We start from the raw sequence: 26,045 nt of genomic DNA, 5'->3' as shown, positions 1-26,045 counted from the left end.
GATTGGCCAGCGGATCTGTCACTGGATCCGCTGTCATCACTGTGTGGGCGCGGCGGAGGTGCGGGCGACAGTGGCGGCAGAGGTGGCGGTGAGAGTATTAGCGGCAGGTAGGGATCCGAGATCCCTGCCTGCCATTCTGCAGAGTTTGGCAGCGGAGCGGTACCAATTTAAAAAATGGTGCCTCAGCGTCATTTTTGAAATTCAAGATGGCCGCCGCGAGCCAATCACGGCTCGCTGCGTCATCACCCCGCCCCCTCCGGCTGACTTATATAAGTCAGCGCGAGGCAGCGGCGCGTCTTTCCTACGGTGGAGGAGGAGCAGAGAAGAGCTCCTGAAGACAGAAGACGCCGGAAGTCCTGGATGGGCGGCGGCTATGCAAAAGAGCTTAACAGCTGCCGCCCACCAGGTGAAGACGCTGGAAGGGAAGGGGGCCCTAATTTGCACACCTTATTTAGGTAATGAGGTGCTACTCTGCTTGAGACTTAATACAGTGTACAGAGGGAAAAAGTAGCAGGTGCACTATCTCACACTAGCTCAACCTGTAATAACCTGTAATGACGCTGGAAGCCCTGGGGAAGGCGGCGGTCATGCAAAAGGACTTAAAGGCCGCCGCCTCCCAGGTGAAGACGCTGGAAGCCCTGGGGAGGCGGTGGTCATGCAAAAGAGCTTAAAGGCCGCCGCCTCCCAGGTGAAGACGCTGGAAGCCCTGAGGAAGGCGGTGGTCATGCAAAAGAGCTTAAAGGCCGCCGCCCTCCCAGGTGAAGATGCCAGAAGCCCCTGGAAGGTGGCGCCCATGCAAAAGAGCTTAAAGGCCGCCGCCCTTAGGTGAAGACCCTGAGTAATAAACTCTTTTTTTAAAGATAGTGTGGTGTTTTTATTTTAATATTTTCTTTACAGGTGGACTACAGGTACATGCTGGCACTTGTGGTTCTCCAAGTGCCAGCATGCTGGGGCAGGCTTGCTGGGACCTGTAGGCCACCTGTAAAGAACAATATTAACAATGAACCCCGCACCCACCACCACCAGGGGTGCGGGGCATAGCACTGGGCTATCAGCCCAGGGCTGGTTATTGCTCGGGAGGGGGACCCCATTTTTATTTTTTGGGGTCCCCACTTCCGAGGAATTACAGCCCTGGGCTGACTAGTTTGGGGGGGCAGATTAATGTTATGGCAGGGGGACCCCATACCGAGTGTCTCCCCTGCTATGGCATTACCCCCCCTCCCCCCCCCCTGGCTGGTTCTGCCTGGTGCTGGTTTTACCAATGTATGGGGGACTACACATTCCCCCCCCCCATTGTATGGGGAAGGGGGGGGGATGGTTAGCTGCCAGTGCCTCCCCAGCCACTGACCTCACCGCACGCCACTGGTAACCATACCTGAACCTATCTAGTAATAGAATTTCAGCGAATTAGTCACATGCATTTGCAAAGACATGTTTAGCTGCTGAGCCGCGTCAAGGCTTCTCCGATATCAGCAGTTCTTACACTACATAATGGTAGTGCCCACATAGGACCATGTGATTTGTCTACAGTAAGGCCTCATGATAAAGGCTCATACTAAAACTCTAAAGGCTCATACTTGTGATTGAGCAACTGACACTTTGTCTGCATGTGTGAGAAAGGCATTGAATGGGAGCAGTATTTGGAAGGCATGCTGTTCCTTGTAGTGCTAATGGGAAATCCTGGGGATGGCTCCCAGGTAAATTAGCCCTCTGTCTGGATGCATTTTAGTATGAGCCTTTATCATGAGGTCTTACTGTAGACAAGTCACATGGCCCTATGTGGGCACTGCCATTATGTAGTGTTAGGACTGCTGATATCGGAGAAGCCTTGACGCGACTCAGCAGCTAAACATGTCTTTGCAAACGCATGCGACCAATTCTCTGAAATTCTATTACCAGATAGGTTCAGGTATGGTTACAGATAATTTTTAGTGTGCTTGGGGGATATCGGAGGTAAGGATATCTGAATTATAATTATCTCCAGGAATGATTGAGCAGCTACTATTGATTGTTTGCAGTTATGGTTATTAGTAGTGTGTGATGCCGGAGGACAGTAAGATTTATGTTTGTATCCTATGCGGTATGTGCGTATAGAGCTATGTCAGGGATAGGGTAGGGTAAATGCATATAATAATATAATGCTTTTCATCAATCAGAAATCCCATGCTGCCCTTCCAGCCCGGACGTCGCTCAGGTGTACAAGGATGGTGCACTTATTGTATGGAAACCTGTGGAATCCAGCACTCCTGTGACCTACTTCCTCCAGTACCGGAAGGAGGGTGAGTGGTATAGTGGACAGAGGAGTGTGAGTAGTATAATGGAGAGGAGGATGAGTGGTGTAGTGGAGAGAGGACAGTGAGTGGTGTAGTGGAGAGGACAGTGAGTGTTGTAGTGGAGAGAGGACGGTGAGTGATGTAGCGTAGAGGGGATGGTGAGTGGTGTAGCGGAGAGGGGATGGTGAGTGGTGTAGCGGGGAGGGTGAGTGGTGTAGCAGAGAGGGGTGGGTGAATGGTGTAGCGGAGAGAGGAGGGTGAGTGGTGTAGCGGAGAAAGGAGGGTGAGTGGTGTAGCGGAGAGAGGAGGGTGAGTGGTGTAGTGGAGAGACGAGGGTGAGTGGTGTAGTGGAGAGGGGACAGTGAGTGTTGTAGTGGAGAGAGGACGGTGAGTGGTGTAGCGGAGAGGGGGCGGTGAGTGGTGTCGCGGAAAGGGGAGGGTGAGTGGCCTCGCGGAGAGGGGAGGGTGAGTGGTGTCGCGGAGAGGGGAGGGTGAATGGTGTAGTGGAGAGGGGCGGGGAGGGTGAGTGTTGTATTGGAGAGATAAGGGTGAGGGTTGTAATGGAGAGATAAGGGTGGGGGTTGTAGTAGAATGAGGACAGCGAGTGTTGCAGTAGAGAGAAAAGAGGGGGTATTATAGTAGAGAGAAGAGGGTGAGTGGTGTAGTGGAGAGAGGAGGGTGGGGGTTGTAGTAGAGAGGGGATGGTGAGTGCTGTAGTAGGGGGAGGACAGTGAGTGTTGCAGTAGAGAGAGAAGAGGGGATATTATAGTAGAGAGAGGAGGGTGAGTGGTGTAGCGGAGAGGGGAGGGTGAGTGGTTTAATTGAGAGGGGACAGTGAGTGTTGTTGTAGAGAGAGAAGAGGGGGTATTATAGTAGAGAGAGGAGGGTGGGTGCTGTAGTGGAGAGAGGAGGGTGGGGGTTGTAGTAGTACTCTAGTAGAGAGGGGATGGTGAGTGTTGTAGTAGAGGGAGGACAGTGACTGTTGTAGTAGAAAGAGTACAGTGAGTGTTGTAGTAGAGGGAGGACAGTGAGTGTTGTAGTAGAGGGAGGACAGTAAGTGTTGTAGTAGAGGGAGGACAGTAAGTGTTGTAGTAGAAAGAGTATAGTGAGTGTTGTAGTAGAGGGAGGACAGTGAGTGTTGTAGTAGAGGGAGGACAGTGAGTGTTGTAGTAGAAAAAGTACAGTGAGTGTTGTAGTAGAGGGAGGACAGTGAGTGTTGTAGCAGAAAGAGTACAGTGAGTGTTGTAGTAGAGGGAGGACAGTGAGTGTTGTAGTAGAGGGAGGACAGTGAGTGTTGTAGTAGAAAGAGTACAGTGAGTGTTGTAGTAGAGGGAGGACAGTGAGTGTTGTAGTAGAAATAGTACAGTGAGTGTTGTAGTAGAGGGAGGACAGTGAGTGTTGTAGTAGAGGGAGGACAGTGAGTGTTGTAGTAGAGGGAGGACAGTGAGTGTTGTAGTAGAGGGAGGACAGTGAGTGTTGTAGTAGAGGGAGGACAGTGAGTGTAGTAGTAGAGGGAGGACAGTGAGTGTTGTAGTAGAGGGAGGACAGTGAGTGTTGTAGTAGAGGGAGGACAGTGAGTGTTGTAGTAGAGGGAGGACAGTGAGTGTTGTAGTAGAGGGAGGACAGTGAGTGTTGTAGTAGAGGGAAGACAGTGAGTGTTGTAGTAGAGGGAAGACAGTGAGTGTTGTAGTAGAGGGAGGACAGTGAGTGTTGTAGTAGAGGGAGGACAGTGAGTGTTGTAGTAGAGGGAGGACAGTGAGTGTTGTAGTAGAGGGAGGACAGTGAGTGTTGTAGTAGAGGGAGGACAGTGAGTGTTGTAGTAGAGGGAGGACAGTGAGTGTTGTAGTAGAGGGAGGACAGTGAGTAGTAGAGGGAGGACAGTGAGTGTTGTAGTAGAAAGAGGACAGTGAGTGTTGTAGTAGAGGGAGGACAGTGAGTGTTGTAGTAGAGGGAGGACAGTGAGTGTAGTAGTAGAGGGAGGACAGTGAGTGTTGTAGTAGAGGGAGGACAGTGAGTGTTGTAGTAGAGGGAGGACAGTGAGTGTTGTAGTAGAGGGAAGACAGTGAGTGTTGTAGTAGAGGGAAGACAGTGAGTGTTGTAGTAGAGGGAGGACAGTGAGTGTTGTAGTAGAAAGAGGACAGTGAGTGTTGTAGTAGAGGGAGGACAGTGAGTGTTGTAGTAGAGGGAGGACAGTCAGTGTAGTAGTAGAGGGAGTACAGTGAGTGTTGTAGTAGAGGGAGGACAGTGAGTGTTGTAGTAGAGGGAGGACAGTGAGTGTTGTAGTAGAGGGAGGACAGTGAGTGTTGTAGTAGAGGGAGGACAGTGAGTGTTGTAGTAGAGGGAGGACAGTGAGTGTAGTAGTAGAGGGAGGACAGTGAGTGTTGTAGTAGAGGGAGGACAGTGAGTGTAGTAGTAGAGGGAGGACAGTGAGTGTTGCAGTAGAGGGAAGACAGTGAGTGTTGTAGTAGAGGGAAGACAGTGAGTGTTGTAGTAGAGGGAGGACAGTGAGTGTTGTAGTAGAAAGAGGACAGTGAGTGTTGTAGTAGAGGGAGGACAGTGAGTGTTGTAGTAGAGGGAGGACAGTGAGTGTTGTAGTAGAGGGAGGACAGTGAGTGTTGTAGTAGAGGGAGGACAGTGAGTGTTGTAGTAGAGGGAGGACAGTGAGTGTTGTAGTAGAAAGAGGACAGTGAGTGTTGTAGTAGAGGGAGGACAGTGAGTGTTGTAGTAGAGGGAGGACAGTGAGTGTTGTAGTAGAAAGAGGACAGTGAGTGTTGTAGTAGAGGGAGGACAGTGAGTGTAGTAGTAGAGAGAGAAGAGGGGGCATTATAGTAGAGAGAGGAGGGTGGGTGGTGTAGTGGAGAGAGGAGGGTGGGGGTTGTAGTAGAGAGGGGAGGGTGAGTGTTGCAGTAGAGAGAGGACAGTGGGTATTCTAGTAGAGAGGGTATGGTGAGTGTTGTAGTAGAAAGAGTACAGTGAGTGTTGTAGTAGAGGGAGGACAGTGAGTGTTGTAGTAGAGGGAAGACAGTGAGTGTTGTAGTAGAGGGAGGACAGTGAGTGTTGTAGTAGAAAGAGGACAGTGAGTGTTGTAGTAGAGAGAGAAGAGGGGGCATTATAGTAGAGAGAGGAGGGTGGGTGGTGTAGTGGAGAGAGGAGGGTGGGGGTTGTAGTAGAGAGAGGACAGTGGGTATTCTAGTAGAGAGGGTATGGTGAGTGTTGTAGTAGAAAGAGTACAGTGAGTGTTGTAGTAGAGGGAGGACAGTGAGTGTTGTAGTAGAGGGAGGACAGTGAGTGTTGTAGTAGAGGGAGGACAGTGAGTGTTGTAGTAGAGGGAGGACAGTGAGTGTTGTAGTAGAGGGAGGACAGTGAGTGTTGTAGTAGAGGGAGGACAGTGAGTGTTGTAGTAGAGGGAGGACAGTGAGTGTTGTAGTAGAAAGAGGACAGTGAGTGTTGTAGTAGAGAGAGGACAGTGAGTGTTGTAGTAGAAAGAGGACAGTGAGTGTTGTAGTAGAAAGAGGACAGTGAGTGTTGTAGTAGAGGGAGGACAGTGAGTGTTGTAGTAGAGGGAGGACAGTGAGTGTTGTAGTAGAGGGAGGACAGTGAGTGTTGTAGTAGAAAGAGGACAGTGAGTGTTGTAGTAGAGGGAGGACAGTGAGTGTTGTAGTAGAGGGAGGACAGTGAGTGTTGTAGTAGAAAGAGGACAGTGAGTGTTGTAGTAGAGGGAGGACAGTGAGTGTTGTAGTAGAGAGAGAAGAGGGGGCATTATAGTAGAGAGAGGAGGGTGGGTGGTGTAGTGGAGAGAGGAGGGTGGGGGTTGTAGTAGAGAGGGGAGGGTGAGTGTTGCAGTAGAGAGAGGACAGTGGGTATTCTAGTAGAGAGGGTATGGTGAGTGTTGTAGTAGAAAGAGTACAGTGAGTGTTGTAGTAGAGGGAGGACAGTGAGTGTAGTAGTAGAGGGAGGACAGTGAGTGTTGTAGTAGAGCGAGGACAGTGAGTGTTGTAGTAGAGGGAGGACAGTGAGTGTAGTAGTAGAGGGAGGACAGTGAGTGTTGTAGTAGAGGGAGGACAGTGAGTGTTGTAGTAGAGGGAGGACAGTGAGTGTAGTAGTAGAGGGAGGACAGTGAGTGTTGTAGTAGAGGGAGGACAGTGAGTGTTGTAGTAGAGGGAGGACAGTGAGTGTTGTAGTAGAGGGAGGACAGTGAGTGTTGTAGTAGAAAGAGGACAGTGAGTGTTGTAGTAGAGGGAGGACAGTGAGTGTTGTAGTAGAGGGAGGACAGTGAGTGTTGTAGTAGAAAGAGGACAGTGAGTGTTGTAGTAGAGGGAGGACAGTGAGTGTAGTAGTAGAGAGAGAAGAGGGGGCATTATAGTAGAGAGAGGAGGGTGGGTGGTGTAGTGGAGAGAGGAGGGTGGGGGTTGTAGTAGAGAGGGGAGGGTGAGTGTTGCAGTAGAGAGAGGACAGTGGGTATTCTAGTAGAGAGGGTATGGTGAGTGTTGTAGTAGAAAGAGTACAGTGAGTGTTGTAGTAGAGGGAGGACAGTGAGTGTTGTAGTAGAGGGAAGACAGTGAGTGTTGTAGTAGAGGGAGGACAGTGAGTGTTGTAGTAGAAAGAGGACAGTGAGTGTTGTAGTAGAGAGAGAAGAGGGGGCATTATAGTAGAGAGAGGAGGGTGGGTGGTGTAGTGGAGAGAGGAGGGTGGGGGTTGTAGTAGAGAGAGGACAGTGGGTATTCTAGTAGAGAGGGTATGGTGAGTGTTGTAGTAGAAAGAGTACAGTGAGTGTTGTAGTAGAGGGAGGACAGTGAGTGTTGTAGTAGAGGGAGGACAGTGAGTGTTGTAGTAGAGGGAGGACAGTGAGTGTTGTAGTAGAGGGAGGACAGTGAGTGTTGTAGTAGAGGGAGGACAGTGAGTGTTGTAGTAGAAAGAGGACAGTGAGTGTTGTAGTAGAGAGAGGACAGTGAGTGTTGTAGTAGAAAGAGGACAGTGAGTGTTGTAGTAGAGGGAGGACAGTGAGTGTTGTAGTAGAGGGAGGACAGTGAGTGTTGTAGTAGAAAGAGGACAGTGAGTGTTGTAGTAGAGGGAGGACAGTGAGTGTTGTAGTAGAGGGAGGACAGTGAGTGTTGTAGTAGAAAGAGGACAGTGAGTGTTGTAGTAGAGGGAGGACAGTGAGTGTTGTAGTAGAGAGAGAAGAGGGGGCATTATAGTAGAGAGAGGAGGGTGGGTGGTGTAGTGGAGAGAGGAGGGTGGGGGTTGTAGTAGAGAGGGGAGGGTGAGTGTTGCAGTAGAGAGAGGACAGTGGGTATTCTAGTAGAGAGGGTATGGTGAGTGTTGTAGTAGAAAGAGTACAGTGAGTGTTGTAGTAGAGGGAGGACAGTGAGTGTAGTAGTAGAGGGAGGACAGTGAGTGTTGTAGTAGAGGGAGGACAGTGAGTGTTGTAGTAGAAAGAGGACAGTGAGTGTTGTAGTAGAAAGAGTACAGTGAGTGTTGTAGTAGAGGGAGGACAGTGAGTGTTGTAGTAGAGGGAGGACAGTGAGTGTAGTAGTAGAGGGAGGACAGTGAGTGTTGTAGTAGAGGGAGGACAGTGAGTGTTGTAGTAGAGGGAGGACAGTGAGTGTAGTAGTAGAGGGAGGACAGTGAGTGTTGTAGTAGAGGGAGGACAGTGAGTGTTGTAGTAGATGGAGGACAGTGAGTAGTAGAGGGAGGACAGTGAGTGTTGTAGTAGAGGGAGGACAGTGAGTGTAGTAGTAGAGGGAGGACAGTGAGTGTTGTAGTAGAGGGAGGACAGTGAGTGTTGTAGTAGAGGGAGGACAGTGAGTGTTGTAGTAGAGGGAGGACAGTGAGTGTTGTAGTAGAGGGAGGACAGTGAGTGTTGTAGTAGAGGTAGGACAGTGAGTGTTGTAGTAGAGGGAGGACAGTGAGTGTTGTAGTAGAAAGAGGACAGTGAGTGTTGTAGTAGAGGGAGGACAGTGAGTGTTGTAGTAGAGGGAGGACAGTGAGTGTTGTAGTAGAGGTAGGACAGTGAGTGTTGTAGTAGAGGGAGGACAGTGAGTGTTGTAGTAGAGGGAGGACAGTGAGTGTTGTAGTAGAGGGAGGACAGTGAGTGTTGTAGTAGAAAGAGGACAGTGAGTGTTGTAGTAGAAAGAGGACAGTGAGTGTTGTAGTAGAAAGAGGACAGTGAGTGTTGTAGTAGAGGGAGGACAGTGAGTGTTGTAGTAGAGGGAGGACAGTGAGTGTTGTAGTAGAGGGAGGACAGTGAGTGTTGTAGTAGAAAGAGGACAGTGAGTGTTGTAGTAGAGGGAGGACAGTGAGTGTTGTAGTAGAAAGAGGACAGTGAGTGTTGTAGTAGAGGGAGGACAGTGAGTGTTGTAGTAGAGAGAGAAGAGGGGGCATTATAGTAGAGAGAGGAGGGTGGGTGGTGTAGTGGAGAGAGGAGGGTGGGGGTTGTAGTAGAGAGGGGAGGGTGAGTGTTGCAGTAGAGAGAGGACAGTGGGTATTCTAGTAGAGAGGGTATGGTGAGTGTTGTAGTAGAAAGAGTACAGTGAGTGTTGTAGTAGAGGGAGGACAGTGAGTGTAGTAGTAGAGGGAGGACAGTGAGTGTTGTAGTAGAGGGAGGACAGTGAGTGTTGTAGTAGAGGGAGGACAGTGAGTGTAGTAGTAGAGGGAGGACAGTGAGTGTAGTAGTAGAGGGAGGACAGTGAGTGTTGTAGTAGAGGGAGGACAGTGAGTGTAGTAGTAGAGGGAGGACAGTGAGTGTTGTAGTAGAGGGAGGACAGTGAGTGTTGTAGTAGAGGGAGGACAGTGAGTGTAGTAGTAGAGGGAGGACAGTGAGTGTTGTAGTAGAGGGAGGACAGTGAGTGTAGTAGTAGAGGGAGGACAATGAGTAGTAGAGGGAGGACAGTGAGTGTTGTAGTAGAGGGAGGACAGTGAGTGTAGTAGTAGAGGGAGGACAGTGAGTGTTGTAGTAGATGGAGGACAGTGAGTAGTAGAGGGAGGACAGTGAGTGTTGTAGTAGAGGGAGGACAGTGAGTGTAGTAGTAGAGGGAGGACAGTGAGTGTTGTAGTAGAGGGAGGACAGTGAGTGTTGTAGTAGAGGGAGGACAGTGAGTGTTGTAGTAGAGGGAGGACAGTGAGTGTTGTAGTAGAGGGAGGACAGTGAGTGTTGTAGTAGAGGTAGGACAGTGAGTGTTGTAGTAGAGGGAGGACAGTGAGTGTTGTAGTAGAGGTAGGACAGTGAGTGTAGTAGTAGAGGGAGGACAGTGAGTGTTGTAGTAGATGGAGGACAGTGAGTAGTAGAGGGAGGACAGTGAGTGTTGTAGTAGAGGGAGGACAGTGAGTGTTGTAGTAGAGGGAGGACAGTGAGTGTAGTAGTAGAGGGAGGACAGTGAGTGTTGTAGTAGAGGGAGGACAGTGAGTGTTGTAGTAGAGGGAGGACAGTGAGTGTTGTAGTAGAGGGAGGACAGTGAGTGTTGTAGTAGAGGGAGGACAGTGAGTGTTGTAGTAGAGGGAGGACAGTGAGTGTTGTAGTAGAGGGAGGACAGTGAGTGTTGTAGTAGAGGGAGGACAGTGGGCATTTTGTCCCAGGGAGACCCATCACTGTCCCAGAGAGAGTCAACGCTGTCTCAAACACTGATATGTTTCATTGGTCACCATTTTCCTCTCTCTGTAACCCAGTCCCCTCTGTTCCCCCAGGTGAGGAGTGGAGAGCCCTGACGCTGGATATCTCTGATTGCTGCTACTCTACACATAACCTCTCTGAGGGCCACGTGTACTCATTCAGGATTGCCTGTATCAGTAAAGCGGGTATGGGTCCTTACAGTAACCCATCTGTAGGTGTGAGGATCGGGAGAAGCAGCCCAGGTGAGCCTTCTATCTATCTATCCATCCATCTCTCTCTCTCTCTCTCTCTCTCTCTCTCCATGTCAGCTATCTCTCTATCCATGTCAGCTATCTCATATCCATCTATTTCTCTCTCTCTCTCTCTATCACTCTATAGCATATTAATCCTCTCTGCTTCCCTGACTGATTAGCAGTTACTACAGGGGAAAAACACGGTATTAAATAATCTATTTGATGCCAATTTTCTCCCCTTAAATTTTCCCAGCAAATGTGCATTTATCCGGACTGCCCAGGGCGGGGGAGAGAGACCAGACTTCAGAGCGAGAACTGACCACTGATTTACAGGTGGAGGGGAAGAGGTGAGACATGAACCCACTGTCCCCACATGTCCCCACCAGATGTGAGATGTTACTGTAAGGGCCACACAAATAATCACACTCATTTATTGTAGCTGCCACCATCTACTACTATTTAGGTCAATAGAAACCTAAGTTTACTCACAAATGCACAGACTCTGGTCCTCATTCCGAGTTGTTCGCTCGCAAGCTGCTTTTAGCAGCTTTGCACACGCTAAGCCGCCGCCTACTGGGAGTGAATCTTAGCTTATCAAAATTGCGAACGAAAGATTAGCAGAATTGCGAATAGACACTTCTTAGCAGTTTCTGAGTAGCTCCAGACTTACTCGGCATCTGCGATCAGTTCAGTGCTTGTCGTTCCTGGTTTGACGTCACAAACACACCCAGCGTTCGGCCAGACACTCCTCCGTTTCTCCAGCCACTCCCGCGTTTTTCCCAGAAACGGTAGCGTTTTTTCTCGCACACCCATAAAACGGCCAGTTTCCGCCCAGAAACACCCACTTCCTGTCAATCACATTACGATCACCAGAACGAAGAAAAAACCTTGTAATGCCGTGAGTAAAATACCTAACTGCATAGCAAATTTACTTGGCGCAGGCGCACTGTGGACATTGCGCATATGCATTAGCGGCTAATCGCTCCGTTGCGAGAAAAATATAACGAGCGAACAACTCGGAATGACCCCCATTGTACATTCCATTTCTGGGTAACTATTTGCATGCTAGTACTCAAAGTATTAACTACTTTTCATTCTAACATTCAAAAAGTTATTATCGGCAAAGAAGGTTTTATCTTCTGAATGCTAATGAATTTGTTAGAGCATAAGGACACAACTTATTGATTTCAAGATTTAATATGAATATAGTAGTGCTTGGTTACAAAAATGATGTTACAATATGACATACAATACATTGCAAAATTAAGTTTAAACTAAAAAGGAAGAAAATTGCAGAACACTGTTTAGGATTGTAACTTCTGTTGGCTGGCAGAACACATAAAAATAGGCCAATCTGTCAATTCCATTGATCCCAAAAGCACTGATAATAATTTATTACATGCAATGTCCTTATATCACAGGTTTTCTTCAGATGAGCTACTCGTTGATGTCACTGAAAGGAGGCTAATCATTCTGTAAATTAAAAATACTTCTATTCAGTTTATAATGAGGGGCTCATGTGATTAATCTAAAAAATGGATCATAAGTGTTATTTATATATGAACAAGAGAAATATATTGGAGAGAGATAAAGTACCAATCAGCTCCTGTCATTTTTCACACTTAGGGGTCTATGCACTATGCCTCGGAGAGAGATAAAGTGGACGGAAATGAAGTACCAGCCAATCAGCTGCTAACTGCCATGTTACAGGCTGTTTGAAAAGCGACAGCCAATCAGCTGCTAACTGCCATGTTACAGGCTGTTTGAAAAGCGACAGCCAATCAGCTGCTAACTGCCATGTTGACAGGAGTTGGTTGGTACTTTATCTCTCTCCACTTTATATCCCTCCAAGGCTTAGTACATAGGTCCCACAGCCTATAAAATAGTCTTTGGCTCGCATCATGAGAGTTTGGGTTTTTCATGCTATCTGTACTCACTTTTCAGGGGCCGATTCAGCAATGTCAGATTGTGCACGGAAAAATCCACTGGACGGGCGCTGGCTGCCAAGATCATCCCGTATGTGGAGGAGCAAAAGGAGGCCACGCTGCTGGAATATCACATCCTGAAGAAGCTCCATCACACCAACCTGGTGCAGTTACACGCGGCGTTCCTGAGTCCTCAGCACCTGGTGCTGGTTCTGGAGCTGTGTGAGGGTCAGGAGCTGCTGCGCTGCCTGTCCTCAGGGTAACGGTATATTCTGTACAGCCATATAGTACATGAGATGAAAATGCTTGCAATCTCCAGGGCACGTCATTGGCACGATGTAGGGGGATGGGGTCCTGGCTTGTACTCCTGATGGCTTTTTAAGAGAGAGAACAGTCAAGACAATGGGGGTAATTCAGACCTGATCGCAGCAGCAAATGTGCACTGCAGGTGGGGCAGATGTAACATGTGCAGAGAGAGTTAGATTTGGGTGGGTTATATTATTTCTGTGCAGGGTAAATACTGGCTGCTTTATTTTTATACTGCAATTTAGATTTCAGTTTGAACTCCCCCCACCCAAATCTAACTCTCTCTGCACATGTTACATCTGCCCCACCTGCTAACAAATTTACTGCCGCGATCAGGTCTGAATTACCCACCATGTTCTGCAGATCTGCAGACGGATCAGTAACCGTATAATCTGCAATGATTGTTATGGGATGTGCTTATAAAAGTAACTACTCAGAAAAAAATATATATTTTAGCTGTTTTCATTTCTAACAATATTTCCATTAGTAACTAAGATACAAGATGTACAAAAAGATGACAGATGTATTTCAGACATGAAAGTAATTTCTTATAAGTAGGCAGAAATAAAAAAAAATATATATATTTTTTTAATTATTCAATCAAATATTCTTTATCTACAAAATGAGTTTCCTTGGGGGGAAGCGCTCCTGCCATGATATTCTGCCTATGCTGCTTTTTGATGAATTAGCCAAATCAGGATCTTTGGCCCAGATATAAGTAACAGTATTTGGCCTTTCAGTGTCAGTAACAGATGATTCGTATAGAGGGGGTCATTCCGAGTTGATTGCTAGCTGCATTCGTTCGCTGTGCAGCGCCGAGGCAAAAAAAGTCACTTCTGCGCATGTGTATGCGGCGCACTGCGCACGCGCAAAGTAATATTACAACAAACTATGTAGTTTCACACAGGGTCTAGCGAAGCTTTTCAGTCGCACTGCTGGCCGCAGAGTGATTGACAGGAAGAGGGCGTTTCTGGGTGTCAACTAACCGTTTTCAGGGAGTGTTCGAAAAAACGCAGGCGTGCCAGGAAAAACGCAGGCGTGGCAGGGCGTACGTAGGGCGTGTTTGTGACGTCAAAACAGGAACTGAACAGTCTGCAGTCATCGCAAGCGCTGAGTAGGTCTGGAGCTACTCTGACACTGCACAAAATAATTATGCCGCCACTCTGCGATCCTTTCGTTCGTACTTCTGCTAAGCTAAAATACACTCCCAGTGGGAGGCGGCATAGCGTTTGCACGGCTGCTAAAAACTGCTAACAACTTGGAATGACCACCAGAGTTCAGTGAGCGGTGGGTTGAGAAGACACATTTCTGGAAGTTCGTTAGGAAGAGATGAGTTTAGTGAATCCCGCTAGTTGCCACCGAAGGGTTAATAAAGGTACAATATAGCTGTAATCTGAATTATGTTGAAGAGAAAAAAGAAAAAGTACTCTTTTTGCTGGGGCACCCGCCCTGCCCAAAATAATAAAACAAAAACTTCGCGTTTATTGGTATGTATTAAAAAAAATGCATAAGCGCATGCTATAGTATGAAAAAAAATACAATTATAGAAAAAGAAAACTTTTGACAGACATTGACCGCAATTTCCCCCCTGAAAGATGGGCAATGAACTGTCTTGTCTTCAACTATGTGGGATGCAATAGTCCCAGATAAATTCAATCAAGCGATGGAGAGTAAGTGCCGCGGCTATGAGAGTATTTTTCTCTTTTCTCTTCAACTTTGACCATTTACTCTCATGGAAGCGCCTCCAGAGTTTCACTTTCTTACCCGTATTGGGATTTATTATCTTAACGCTGGATAAATATCGGGAATATCCCTGTGTCCTGTCTCTTCCCAGGCCGTCGTACTCGGAGCTGGAGGTGAGAGACTACCTGTGGCAGATTCTCAGCGCTGTGGAATTCCTCCACGACAAACAGATCCTACACCTGGACCTGCGGTCGGAGAACACCATCGTCACAGAGCACAAGCTGGTGAAAATCCTGGACTTTGGCAGCGCACAGGTCTACTCCCCAGACAAGGTGATCACCCCCCAGAGATACACGGATTACTTTGAGACGATGGGTAGGTGGATGAGCCACTACTTCGGAGCACGTGGATGACGCCGCTGGTCGGTCATAGTCTTCTCTCTCTCTCTTTCAGCCCCGGAACTGGTAGAAGGCCAGGGAGCGGTTCCACCCACAGATATATGGGCAGTGGGGATTACAGCCTTTATTATGTGAGCATCACCCTGGTATATGTTTGTTGCCATTTATCCCTAATGTTCAGGTCTAGGCTTTGCTTCTGTTACCATTTACCAGACCAGGAGTCGGACGTATCCAACGTTGCAAATAGGACCAGTTAAGAACGGCAGAAGAATAACCAGCAGCTACTGCTTATAATAAATCACATGCAGGTGGCCTTCATTACCAATGTATTCTCTTGTGCTATAAATCACCACGTCCCACAGCGCCTACAGCGTTATTATCCTCCCAAAACACTCCCCAGTTTCTGGAGTGGGGCAGATTTACTAAGCCGTGGAGAGAGATAAAGTACCAGCCAATTAACTCCTGTCATTTTTCAAATACAACCTGTCACATGGCAGTTAAGAGCTGGTTGGCCGGTACTTTATCTCTCTCCACTTTATCTGTCTCTCTAAGGCTTAGTAAATAGACCCCAGTGACCAGAGCCGGCCCTAACCAATATGATGCCCATGGCAAGATTTTGGCTGGTGCCCCCTAGCACTGCCACTAGTTCTGCAGGAGATCCCTGGCATGAGTCAGCTGGCAGCTCTGCTAACGTCGGGCGCCTTTTGTGTATGAAAATGCATCATAATATTTGCATTACTATGTGGCTAGGATGCACAAGCAGCTTCTGCTGATTAAAATGATATGCAGCATGCCTATATTGTCTGTGCGACTGCAGCTGTATCTGCATACGAAATGCTACGTTACCGTGATTTCCAGAAATACACTGCAACGTAGTATTTCGTATGCAGATACAGCCGCAGTCACACAGAATATAGGCATGCCGCATATCATTTTAATCAGCAGAAGCTGCTGGTGCCCCTAAGCATACCAAATGCCCTAGGTATTTGCCTATGCCTAAGGCCGGCTCTGCCAGTGACTGTTCAATAGGCGCTCTGTGGTTCCTATGTCCACTGCTACAAATCAATGACAATAATTATGCCACAAATGTGACGATCATTAGGCTTGTGTAGGTTCTGTGTGTTTATTTGTAACTTGTTTCTTTTATATATTATTATTTGTTTTACATCATCTTTAGTATACTTGTAATGGGAACAATTGTTTTGGGAGTAATCTTGTATTTTTGTCCTACTATTAAGGGGCTGCGACTGCCTCTTGTGATAGAGTATGTAGGTTATGGGGGAGCCTCTCTAATGAGCCAATGGAGTGACGGCTGAGATACAGTAATGGCGGGGATAGAGAGAGCCCACCACACGGGTACATGGGGGGCGGGGGGTGTAACAAGATAGGGGTCTGTGTGTAGCCACCTACAGATGTGTCCTCATACATTGTTGTCAGGTCCCGTGAGACTCTGCTTGTGCCTTGTGTCTGTTTTGCCTGAGAATGTGCCGTATATCCTGTTCAGATTCACACTCGGGAATTTGCACACAGGCGCTTCCCAGGTGCGACCTGGCTTGAGACCCCTTTCAGACTTGCGGCCCGACCTGGCATATTACCGGTTTGATGACGTCACTGCTGACGCTACAGGATGATCATCTCCAAGCGCCGCCTCCTCGCATGCAGAGAACCGGTGCCTAGTCTCCTTGATCCGCCTTACCGTTCACACTGCACCGCATCCCGGGATGATTCCGGCTTCAACCCAGGTCACAACCTGGGATGAAATGCCAGGACGCTCGACCAAGGATATCCTTTCGGGACCCTTTCAAACTAAGCAAAATCCAGGGCTGATGCGCGTTCACGTTCAATAACCCGGGAAACTTATGCTAGTCTGAAAGGGGTATTAGTCACTGTCCACTGTGACTAGGACGCACGAGGAGACTGCGCTGAGTAATGGGATATATGACACTTGTACATCTGTGTGCGACTGAGTCTGTATACAGAGTGCTACAATGTAACAGCCGCAGCTTTTTTCCAATACAAGTTCCGTTGTGCTTCGTGTATAGACTCAGTTGCACACAGATACAGTAAACAAGTGTCATATCACATTAATCAGCAGAGTCTCTCGGTGTGGCCTAATTGCAATGTGACTAAGGCGCATATTCCTGTGAAAAAAGATGCTTGTTGCTAACAGAGTCGCACGGGACCTGGCAGCTTAGTCTCGTCAGACATCTCACACTATTGAGGCTAGATGGAGGAGGACACATCTGTAGGATTACAGTGACGCATGTTGCCGCGGCAATATAGTAAACTTCAGCTTTCCCTGTTCTTTATTCTTGCGATTCCATTTTCCAGGCTAAGTGGCGACTACCCGTTCAGTTCCGACTCGGGGACGGAGTTGGAGAAAGGGATGAAGAAAGGGTTAATCAGGTTTAGTCGCTGCTACGCGGGACTGTCTGGCGGAGCTGTGCGATTCCTGCAGAGCACACTGTGGGCAAATCCCTGGTACAAGAACCATTCTTATACAATTGTTATTGATTCTGAGACCAAAAACCCACATTTACCACTCAATGCAATTTCATTTCCAGCCACATTTGTACATTTCCAGCTGTGATTATAGTGTGGTAGATGTGCGATATATAAACGCAGTGTCCTGTATAATTTACACGTAGATCGGGTAGATGTGCGATATATAAACGCAGTGTCCTGTATATTTTACACGTAGATCGGGCAGATGTGCGATATATAAACGCAGTGTCCTGTATAATTTACACGTAGATCGGGTAGATGTGCGATATATAAACGCAGTGTCCTGTATAATTTACACGTAGATCGGGTAGATGTGCGATATATAAACGCAGTGTCCTGTATATTTTACACGTAGATCGGGCAGATGTGCGATATATAAACGCAGTGTCCTGTATATTTTACACGTAGATCGGGCAGATGTGCGATATATAAACGCAGTGTCCTGTATAATTTACACGTAGATCGGGTAGATGTGCGATATATAAACGCAGTGTCCTGTATAATTTACACGTAGATCGGGCAGATGTGCGATATATAAACGCAGTGTCCTGTATAATTTACACGTAGATCGGGCAGATGTGTGATATATAAACGCAGTGTCCTGTATAATTTACACGTAGATCGGGCAGATGTGCGATATATAAACGCAGTGTCCTGTATAATTTACACGTAGAGCGGGCAGATGTGTGATATATAAACGCAGTGTCCTGTATAATTTACACGTAGATCGGGCAGATGTGTGATATATAAACGCAGTGTCCTGTATAATTTACACGTAGATCGGGTAGATGTGTGATATATAAACGCAGTGTCCTGTATAATTTACACGTAGATCGGGTAGATGTGTGATATATAAACGCAGTGTCCTGTATAATTTACACGTAGATCGGGCAGATGTGCGATATATAAACGCAGTGTCCTGTATAATTTACACGTAGAGCGGGCAGATGTGCGATATATAAACGCAGTGTCCTGTATAATTTACACGTAGATCGGGCAGATGTGTGATATATAAACGCAGTGTCCTGTATAATTTACACGTAGATCGGGTAGATGTGTGATATATAAACGCAGTGTCCTGTATAATTTACACGTAGATCGGGTAGATGTGTGATATATAAACGCAGTGTCCTGTATAATTTACACGTAGATCGGGCAGATGTGCGGTATATCAACGCAGTGTCCTGTATAATTTACACGTAGATCGGGCAGATGTGCGGTATATCAACGCAGTGTCCTGTATAATTTACACGTAGATCGGGCAGATGTGCGGTATATCAACGCAGTGTCCTGTATAATTTACACGTAGATCGGGCAGATGTGCGGTATATCAACGCAGTGTCCTGTATAATTTACACGTAGATCGGGCAGATGTGCGGTATATCAACGCAGTGTCCTGTATAATTTACACGTAGATCGGGCAGATGTGCGGTATATCAACGCAGTGTCCTGTATAATTTACACGTAGATCGGGCAGATGTGCGGTATATCAACGCAGTGTCCTGTATAATTTACACGTAGATCGGGCAGATGTGCGGTATATCAACGCAGTGTCCTGTATAATTTACACGTAGATCGGGCAGATGTGCGGTATATCAACGCAGTGTCCTGTATAATTTACACGTAGATCGGGCAGATGTGCGGTATATCAACGCAGTGTCCTGTATAATTTACACGTAGATCGGGCAGATGTGCGATATATCAACGCAGTGTCCCGGATAATTTACACGTAGATCGGGCAGATGTGCGATATATAAACGCAGTGTCCCGGATAATTTACACGTAGATCGGCAGATGTGCGATATATAAACGCAGTGTCCCGGATAATTTACACGTAGATCGGGCAGATGTGCGATATATAAACGCAGTGTCCCGGATAATTTACACGTAGATCGGCAGATGTGCGATATATAAACGCAGTGTCCCGGATAATTTACACGTAGATCGGGCAGATGTGCGATATATAAACGCAGTGTCCCGGATAATTTACACGTAGATCGGGCAGATGTGCGATATATAAACGCAGTGTCCCGGATAATTTACACGTAGATCGGGCAGATGTGCGATATATAAACGCAGTGTCCCGGATAATTTACACGTAGATCGGGCAGATGTGCGATATATAAACGCAGTGTCCCGTATAATTTACACGTAGATCGGGCAGATGTGCGATATATAAACGCAGTGTCCCGTATAATTTACACGTAGATCGGGCAGATGTGCGATATATAAACGCAGTGTCCCGTATAATTTACACGTAGATCGGGCAGATGTGCGATATATAAACGCAGTGTCCCGTATAATTTACACGTAGATCGGGCAGATGTGCGATATATAAACGCAGTGTCCCGTATAATTTATACGTAGATCGGGCAGATGTGCGATATATAAACGCAGTGTCCCGTATAATTTACACGTAGATCGGGCAGATGTGCGATATATAAACGCAGTGTCCCGTATAATTTACACGTAGATCGGGCAGATGTGCGATATATAAACGCAGTGTCCCGTATAATTTACACGTAGATCGGGCAGATGTGCGATATATAAACGCAGTGTCCCGTATAATTTACACGTAGATCGGGCAGATGTGCGATATATAAACGCAGTGTCCCGTATAATTTACACGTAGATCGGGCAGATGTGCGATATATAAACGCAGTGTCCCGTATAATTTACACGTAGATCGGGCAGATGTGCGATATATAAACGCAGTGTCCCGTATAATTTACACGTAGATCGGGCAGATGTGCGATATATAAACGCAGTGTCCTGTATAATTTACACGTAGATCGGGCAGATGTGCGATATATAAACGCAGTGTCCTGTATAATTTACACGTAGATCGGGCAGATGTGCGATATATAAACGCAGTGTCCTGTATAATTTACACGTAGATCGGGCAGATGTGCGATATATAAACGCAGTGTCCCGTATAATTTACACGTAGATCGGGCAGATGTGCGATATATAAACGCAGTGTCCCGTATAATTTACACGTAGATCGGGCAGATGTGCGATATATAAACGCAGTGTCCCGTATAATTTATACGTAGATCGGGCAGATGTGTGATATATAAACGCAGTGTCCTGTATAATTTACACGTAGATCGGGCAGATGTGTGATATATAAACGCAGTGTCCTGTATAATTTACACGTAGATCGGGCAGATGTGCGATATATAAACGCAGTGTCCCGGATAATTTACACGTAGATCGGGCAGATGTGCGATATATAAACGCAGTGTCCCGGATAATTTACACGTAGATCGGGCAGATGTGCGATATATAAACGCAGTGTCCTGTATAATTTACACGTAGATCGGGCAGATGTGCGATATATAAACGCAGTGTCCTGTATAATTTACACGTAGATCGGGCAGATGTGCGATATATAAATGCAGTGTCCTGTATAATTTACACGTAGATCGGGCAGATGTGTGATATATAAACGCAGTGTCCTGTATAATTTACACGTAGATCGGGCAGATGTGTGATATATAAACGCAGTGTCCTGTATAATTTACACGTAGATCGGGCAGAAATAGCCCCATTGAGAATGATGCCCGTCCCCCAATATTCGGCACCTATGAGGAGATAAAAGTCACCGGTGGGGGTAACAGGGCTCAGGAGCCACCTGCTAGAACTCATTTGTGTCTGTATATTTCCAGCATGGTTTCCCTATATTGTCTGTATACATGAAGGCGTTATTATTATTATCAGCATTTATCATACATACTTACCGTCATTCACGTTATGACCCCACTTTGCTGCTGTTTATACATCACCTGTCCATGTGCTGCTCTTTGCAGGGGGCGGCCCTCGGCGTCAGACTGCCTGAAGATGCCCTGGCTCCAGGAAGCTGGACTGGCCACGTTACAGGAACCACCGGTCTCCTTCCCCAGTGAGAGACTGAGAGACTTCCTACGCCAGAGGAGCAAGACTGGGAGAGTGGCGCAGTCGGCGTTGAGTCCTCCAGTCCAGTTATCTCACTCCTGATAGGACATCTAAACCTCCTCCTAATTAGAGCACATTTCCTAATACAGAAGGATGCCTTCATTCTCTATAGTCCAGTGACCTCACTTATCAGACGGCCAGAGACCTTACTACATTCTGTGACCTCACTCATGACTTAGCCAGAGACCTTACTACATTCTGTGACCTCACTCATGACTTAGCCAGAGACCTTAACGCGCTCTGTGACCTCACTCATGACACGTCCAGAGAACTTACCACACTCGGTGACCTCACTCATGACACAGCTAGTGACCTACCTACATCCTATGACATCATTGATGACCCATCCAGTAACCTCATTCATGACACAGCCAGTGACCTACCTACATCCAATGAACTCACTCATGACAGTCAGAGACCTTTTCATGATCAGTGACCTCACTCATGATACAACAAGAGACCTTACCACGGTCAGTGACCTACCTACATCCTATGACATAATTGTTGACCCATACGGTGACCTCACTCATGACACAGCCAGTGACTTGCCTACATCTGATGACATCATTGATGACCCATCCAGTGACCTCATTCATGACACAGAGACCTTACTCTAATCCGTGACCTCACTCATGACCCACCCATCAGTAGACTTCACCGTGTCTTCCTGTAGAACGTCTTTAGAGTAACACCTTTTTCCGGTTATATTTTCTCTACACTCACCTTACATAAGTGGTAGAGTAGCGCCAATGACCGTGGTCTGCTGCACTATTGAAGTGGACGCTCTCTTTGTCCTTTCCTACCTGCCAGGCGTAAGTCCTATTAATAGGTCCCCAGGAATGACATTATATTACTCAGGTATCACTAGTACGTTTGTTGTTTTGTCTTGTCGCACAGATACCTTCAAGAGATACAGGATAGTAAATGCCAATTTGGATAGATGTATTGCTGACTCGAGAACATTAATAAGAGGAAAGGATATAATAGGCAGTGAGTGGCTTCACCGGTGTCCGTGTGGGATGCTAAGTTTCTATAGAATGAGACGAGTAGAGGGGGAATGTCTGGAGCGAATGACAGAATCTCCTGGCCATGGGGGCCGTGTGATATCGGTTACAGAATAATATCTAGTTGCATTTTAGAACTTTGAATACTAACAACATTGTAACATTTTAGCATAAGACGTAGAGAATGCGATAAGTTATTCTAATGTACTAGAACTTGATTTGAAACATATTTTAGATGCTGAATACATATTTTTGGGGTTTTATTTCGTCTAAGTTACTAATGTCAGGTACTAGACTCACTGATTGTCAGTTACCTGCACCCGAGATATAGGACATTACAGCTACTCATTATTACACCCGTGTATCACAGATACGGCGTTCGCTCATCGGCGCAGAGCAACTCACACTCACGATGCGCTCCGCACTTTCTTACCGCATATTAGAGTTAAGGGAACAGATTTTTACTTCCACTAAGGTTGTATACTTTGCATGTCTTTCTAAATACTTTCCTGTTGTCGGATTTGTCTGTTTGATATTTCAATAAAAATAATTAGAGAAATGTTTTGGTGCTATTCTCCAGATGCCCGGGAAAAATAACGTTACGTTCGTTGCGCCGAGGCGCTTTTATGGTTATAACGACATGCAGATTGGGGCGGTCAGATCAGCATACCGGAGGCAGACATTTTGTAGGCGGGACCAATGTGTAGCCAACGGTTGCTTTCTCATGACTGCGGGTCTAACCCATAAGCTGGATACCTCCACACAACGAATACATTGATTTGTAGGGTGTCCCTCACTTACAAAGAGAAATAAACCACCAGTAACAAAACAGCTTTATACCCATTTAAATAATATAGCTGAAATTGCTAAAACGCATAAACTAGTCATATGTCCGCCACGCTGCAAGCGCGGGAGGAGGAACCGTTTACACAGCTGATGGCACTTCTTGCAACAGTCTGGAATGGGAAACAGAAGAGGTCACAGAATCCTATTAGTCTCATAGGTAACAGATTGGTGGGCTCAGATTTGTGATGCTGTAGCAAAGGCGAACCTTCCCAGTAGCAGTTCAGTCATTAGCCACATGAATATATACATATAGATTTCTTGCTGTTGTGAAAGGAAGGAATTATCCATCGCACAGCGGAGTCGGACTCATCGCGTTTCACCGTGTAGCGATATTAATACACCCGTTACATAATCAATAAGGGGCAGTTTTCCTTTAAAATGATTCAGCTGCAGCACTTGGAACATAAGCTCACTGCTGACACTACACAGCGGCACATTATATAACGAGCGTTCAGCATGACAGGATAATCAGTGATGCACATAGAGCTCTGCACTACCACTCGCTGAACTGTACGGAACATCATTAAATATATATATACACGTTCTACCACTTCTCACAGTCATTTCTTTAGAATCCAAATGGTCTCTACAGAAATTATTTTCTAGCATCATTTTTCCACCAAAAACCATTATTAGCTGAAAGGGGCACCGTGTTGCTTGGGTAGATGTTATTTTTACAGTCATATTAAAGTACAGTCCAAATGCACGAAGCCATCAGAAACTGGTAATTGCCTTTCTCAACTCATCAAATCTGAATTTACTCTAAAGGTGATGGGAATGGCCAGACTGAAGGATACATTCATCATGAAGGAGTAGAGCAGGCCTGGCCAACCTGTGGCTCTCCAGATGTAGTGAAACTACACATCCCAGCATGCCCTGCCACAGTTTTAGCATTCCCTAATAGCAAAACTGTGGCAAGGCATGATGGGACTTGTAGTTTCACAACAGCTGGAGAGCCACAGGTTGGCCAGGCCTGGAGTAGAGGGACTTCTCAGGGAAGAGGTTGTCCGGGCAGAGAGCCCGCCGGCAGAGGTTGTCCGGGCAGAGAGCCCGTCGGCAGAGGTTGTCCGGGCAGAGAGCCCGTCGGCAGAGGTTGTCCGGGCAGAAAGGCCGTCGGCAGAGGTTGTCCGGGCAGAGAGCCCGTCGGCAGAGGTTGTCCGGGCAGAGAGCCCGCCGGCAGAGGGGGACCAGGCAGAATGTGATCATTTGAAGTGTCTTAGTATGGCAGGGACTCCCAACCAACACCTAAACTTTATTCCCTGAGATCAAGTCCTTCCGCAATGGCAAATGTTTGCCATGCGCTTACTAAGTTGGTCGGGTACATTCGTGTAGGAGAGGGTAATATTCCTGTTCCAATACAGTATTAACAAAGAAAATGTGTTCTGCAACTTAATTGTACAAGACAATCCACTTCTACATCTTCTGACTAATGTAACGTAACCTAGAACCACCAATTGCATCCGCTCTGATCAGTCAGATAAAAGTTACACTAAAGAAAGCAAGCTGATTGGCTGCCAGGGAATATAAATTGTACCATGAAGCTCGTCGTTCACAGAGCAAACTGAAAACACCACACTGTAAGAATAGGGGCTCATTGTCAATGGATTAAATATTTTATTACAGTTGAGGACAACACTTAGCGACAGCATTCATGATTAAAATACTTCAGTTGTTCTGCGATAAAATAAGTACACAATGTTACTGTAACAACACAGGACCTGTAAACATTGAGCGATATCCTTGAAAGTGGCGATAAGTGCTTAAAAAAAAAAAAAAAAAGTTGCCTCTTTATTCAGCCTTATATCCCAGAAGTTCCGGGTCAGGTTCCCACTGGCTTTGTGTTAGCGTTTATTATTGCTGGTAAAACCTGTGAAATGCGTTAGTACTAGTGCTTGGGAGATTACGGTCGGCTTCTCCAGGCTACAACACACTGGACAGAACACAGGCGTTCCTCACTCCGTCTAGTAACAGCGATATCAAGGGTCAGATTTGGTAATATGTGTTTAAGAGGCTAGTAAATTGATTTAATTACCACCAGTTGATAAACGACTTAATGAACAGTCTTCCTGTGTTTTACAAACTATAATTATAAATATAGTCAAATGTGACACTTCACATTCACTGGACGACAATCGCAGCTGTACTAATATCTCTCTCCCATGTTCTCACTATATAGCGGATTATGGAAAATTTTGGTACCCCCCCACCTATTTCCTTAGGAAATAATCTAGCTGCCACCAGAAACAGTACATTTTGGAAGACCGATGATTTGTAAATATAAAATAAAAGAGCAACACTGCTACAGAGATCTGAGATTTGCATTTAACAGTCACCGGAGCATTGTAGGGAACATGCACGTAGATCGGAGCGGAGGAGAGGAGAGAGACTGCGCTACGGAAATGGAGTCAGCCGGGGGACTCGTAGGAATGTCAGCGTAAGAGGGCAGGGGATGGCGGGACTGTGCCCCGGTCAGGAATCTTGCGAGGTCTGAGCTTTTTCAATTTCCTGCAAATAAAAAGACAAAATCGCAACGATTAGACCTCTAAACAGCCATCGTTACAAATGAGGGTTCTCTGCTGCAACGCTTGCACGCACGTTACATTATCCTCAGGTTACGCTGCTCTGACCACAGATAGAACCCTACATAGATTATCAGTCATCGAGGTGCCGACTTCTACTCAGCTGGGGCCAAACGGACAAAAGAGGCGTCATACTGAAAAGCTGCAAATAGTCTTATTGTTTACTGAGCTTCGTCATTTCAGTGTTGGCTGCACACAGGTGGTCATTCCGAGTTGATCGGTAGCTGCATTTGTTCGCAACAATCAGGCTACAAAATGGCAGTGCGGCGCAATGCGCACGCGCGACGTACGGCCACAACGAACGATGTAGTTTCACACAGGGTCGCACTGGTGGCCGCAGAGTGATTGACATGAAGTGGGCGTTTCTGGGTGGCAACTGACCGTTTTCAGGAAGTGTTCGGAAAAACGCAGGCGTGGCTGGGCGAACGCTGGGCGGGTGTGTGACGTCAAATAAATCCGGAACTGAATAGGCTGAAGTGATCGCAAGCGCTGAGTAGATCTGGAGCTACTCTGAAACTGCACAAATTTATTTTGCAGGCGCTCTGTGATATAACCGTTCTCACTTCTGCTAAGCTAAAATACACTCCCAGTGGGCAGCGGCATAGCGTTTGCACGGTTGCTAAAAACTGCTAGCGAGCGATCAACTCGGAATGACCACCATAATTAATGGCAAAGTCTTTTACTAGAACAGTGCTAGAGCCGCACAAAGAGCAAACGTATAATACTGAGG

The 26,045-nt window shown here is 46.7% G+C and overlaps 2 protein-coding genes across 4 annotated transcripts in view; one reads left to right on the top strand and one right to left on the bottom strand.

Moving 5' to 3' along the window:
* LOC134928616 (obscurin-like) overlaps nucleotides 1-22,449 on the top strand; it is a 120,740-nt gene extending 98,291 nt beyond the window's left edge. The window contains exons 19-26 of the mRNA XM_063924542.1: nucleotides 2,157-2,279; nucleotides 9,954-10,121; nucleotides 10,366-10,459; nucleotides 12,057-12,296; nucleotides 14,178-14,401; nucleotides 14,480-14,555; nucleotides 16,756-16,905; nucleotides 20,742-22,449. Of these exons, the coding sequence (XP_063780612.1) occupies nucleotides 2,157-2,279; nucleotides 9,954-10,121; nucleotides 10,366-10,459; nucleotides 12,057-12,296; nucleotides 14,178-14,401; nucleotides 14,480-14,555; nucleotides 16,756-16,905; nucleotides 20,742-20,928 (1,262 nt within the window). The 3' untranslated portion in view covers nucleotides 20,929-22,449. The remainder of the gene's footprint in view (nucleotides 1-2,156; nucleotides 2,280-9,953; nucleotides 10,122-10,365; nucleotides 10,460-12,056; nucleotides 12,297-14,177; nucleotides 14,402-14,479; nucleotides 14,556-16,755; nucleotides 16,906-20,741) is intronic.
* Nucleotides 22,450-25,040: 2,591 nt separating this feature from the next.
* GUK1 (guanylate kinase 1) overlaps nucleotides 25,041-26,045 on the bottom strand; it is a 51,291-nt gene continuing 50,286 nt past the window's right edge. For all 3 annotated transcript variants that reach the window (XM_063924534.1, XM_063924536.1, XM_063924537.1), the window contains exon 8: nucleotides 25,041-25,241. In XM_063924534.1, the coding sequence (XP_063780604.1) occupies nucleotides 25,206-25,241 (36 nt within the window). In that variant the 3' untranslated portion in view covers nucleotides 25,041-25,205. The remainder of the gene's footprint in view (nucleotides 25,242-26,045) is intronic.

The sequence above is a fragment of the Pseudophryne corroboree genome, chromosome 5, assembly GCF_028390025.1.
Source record: "Pseudophryne corroboree isolate aPseCor3 chromosome 5, aPseCor3.hap2, whole genome shotgun sequence".
In the NCBI taxonomy this organism is placed as follows: domain Eukaryota; kingdom Metazoa; phylum Chordata; class Amphibia; order Anura; family Myobatrachidae; genus Pseudophryne; species Pseudophryne corroboree.
Note: the sequence above shows the minus strand (reverse complement) of the source record. Positions and strands in the feature narration are given on the sequence as shown.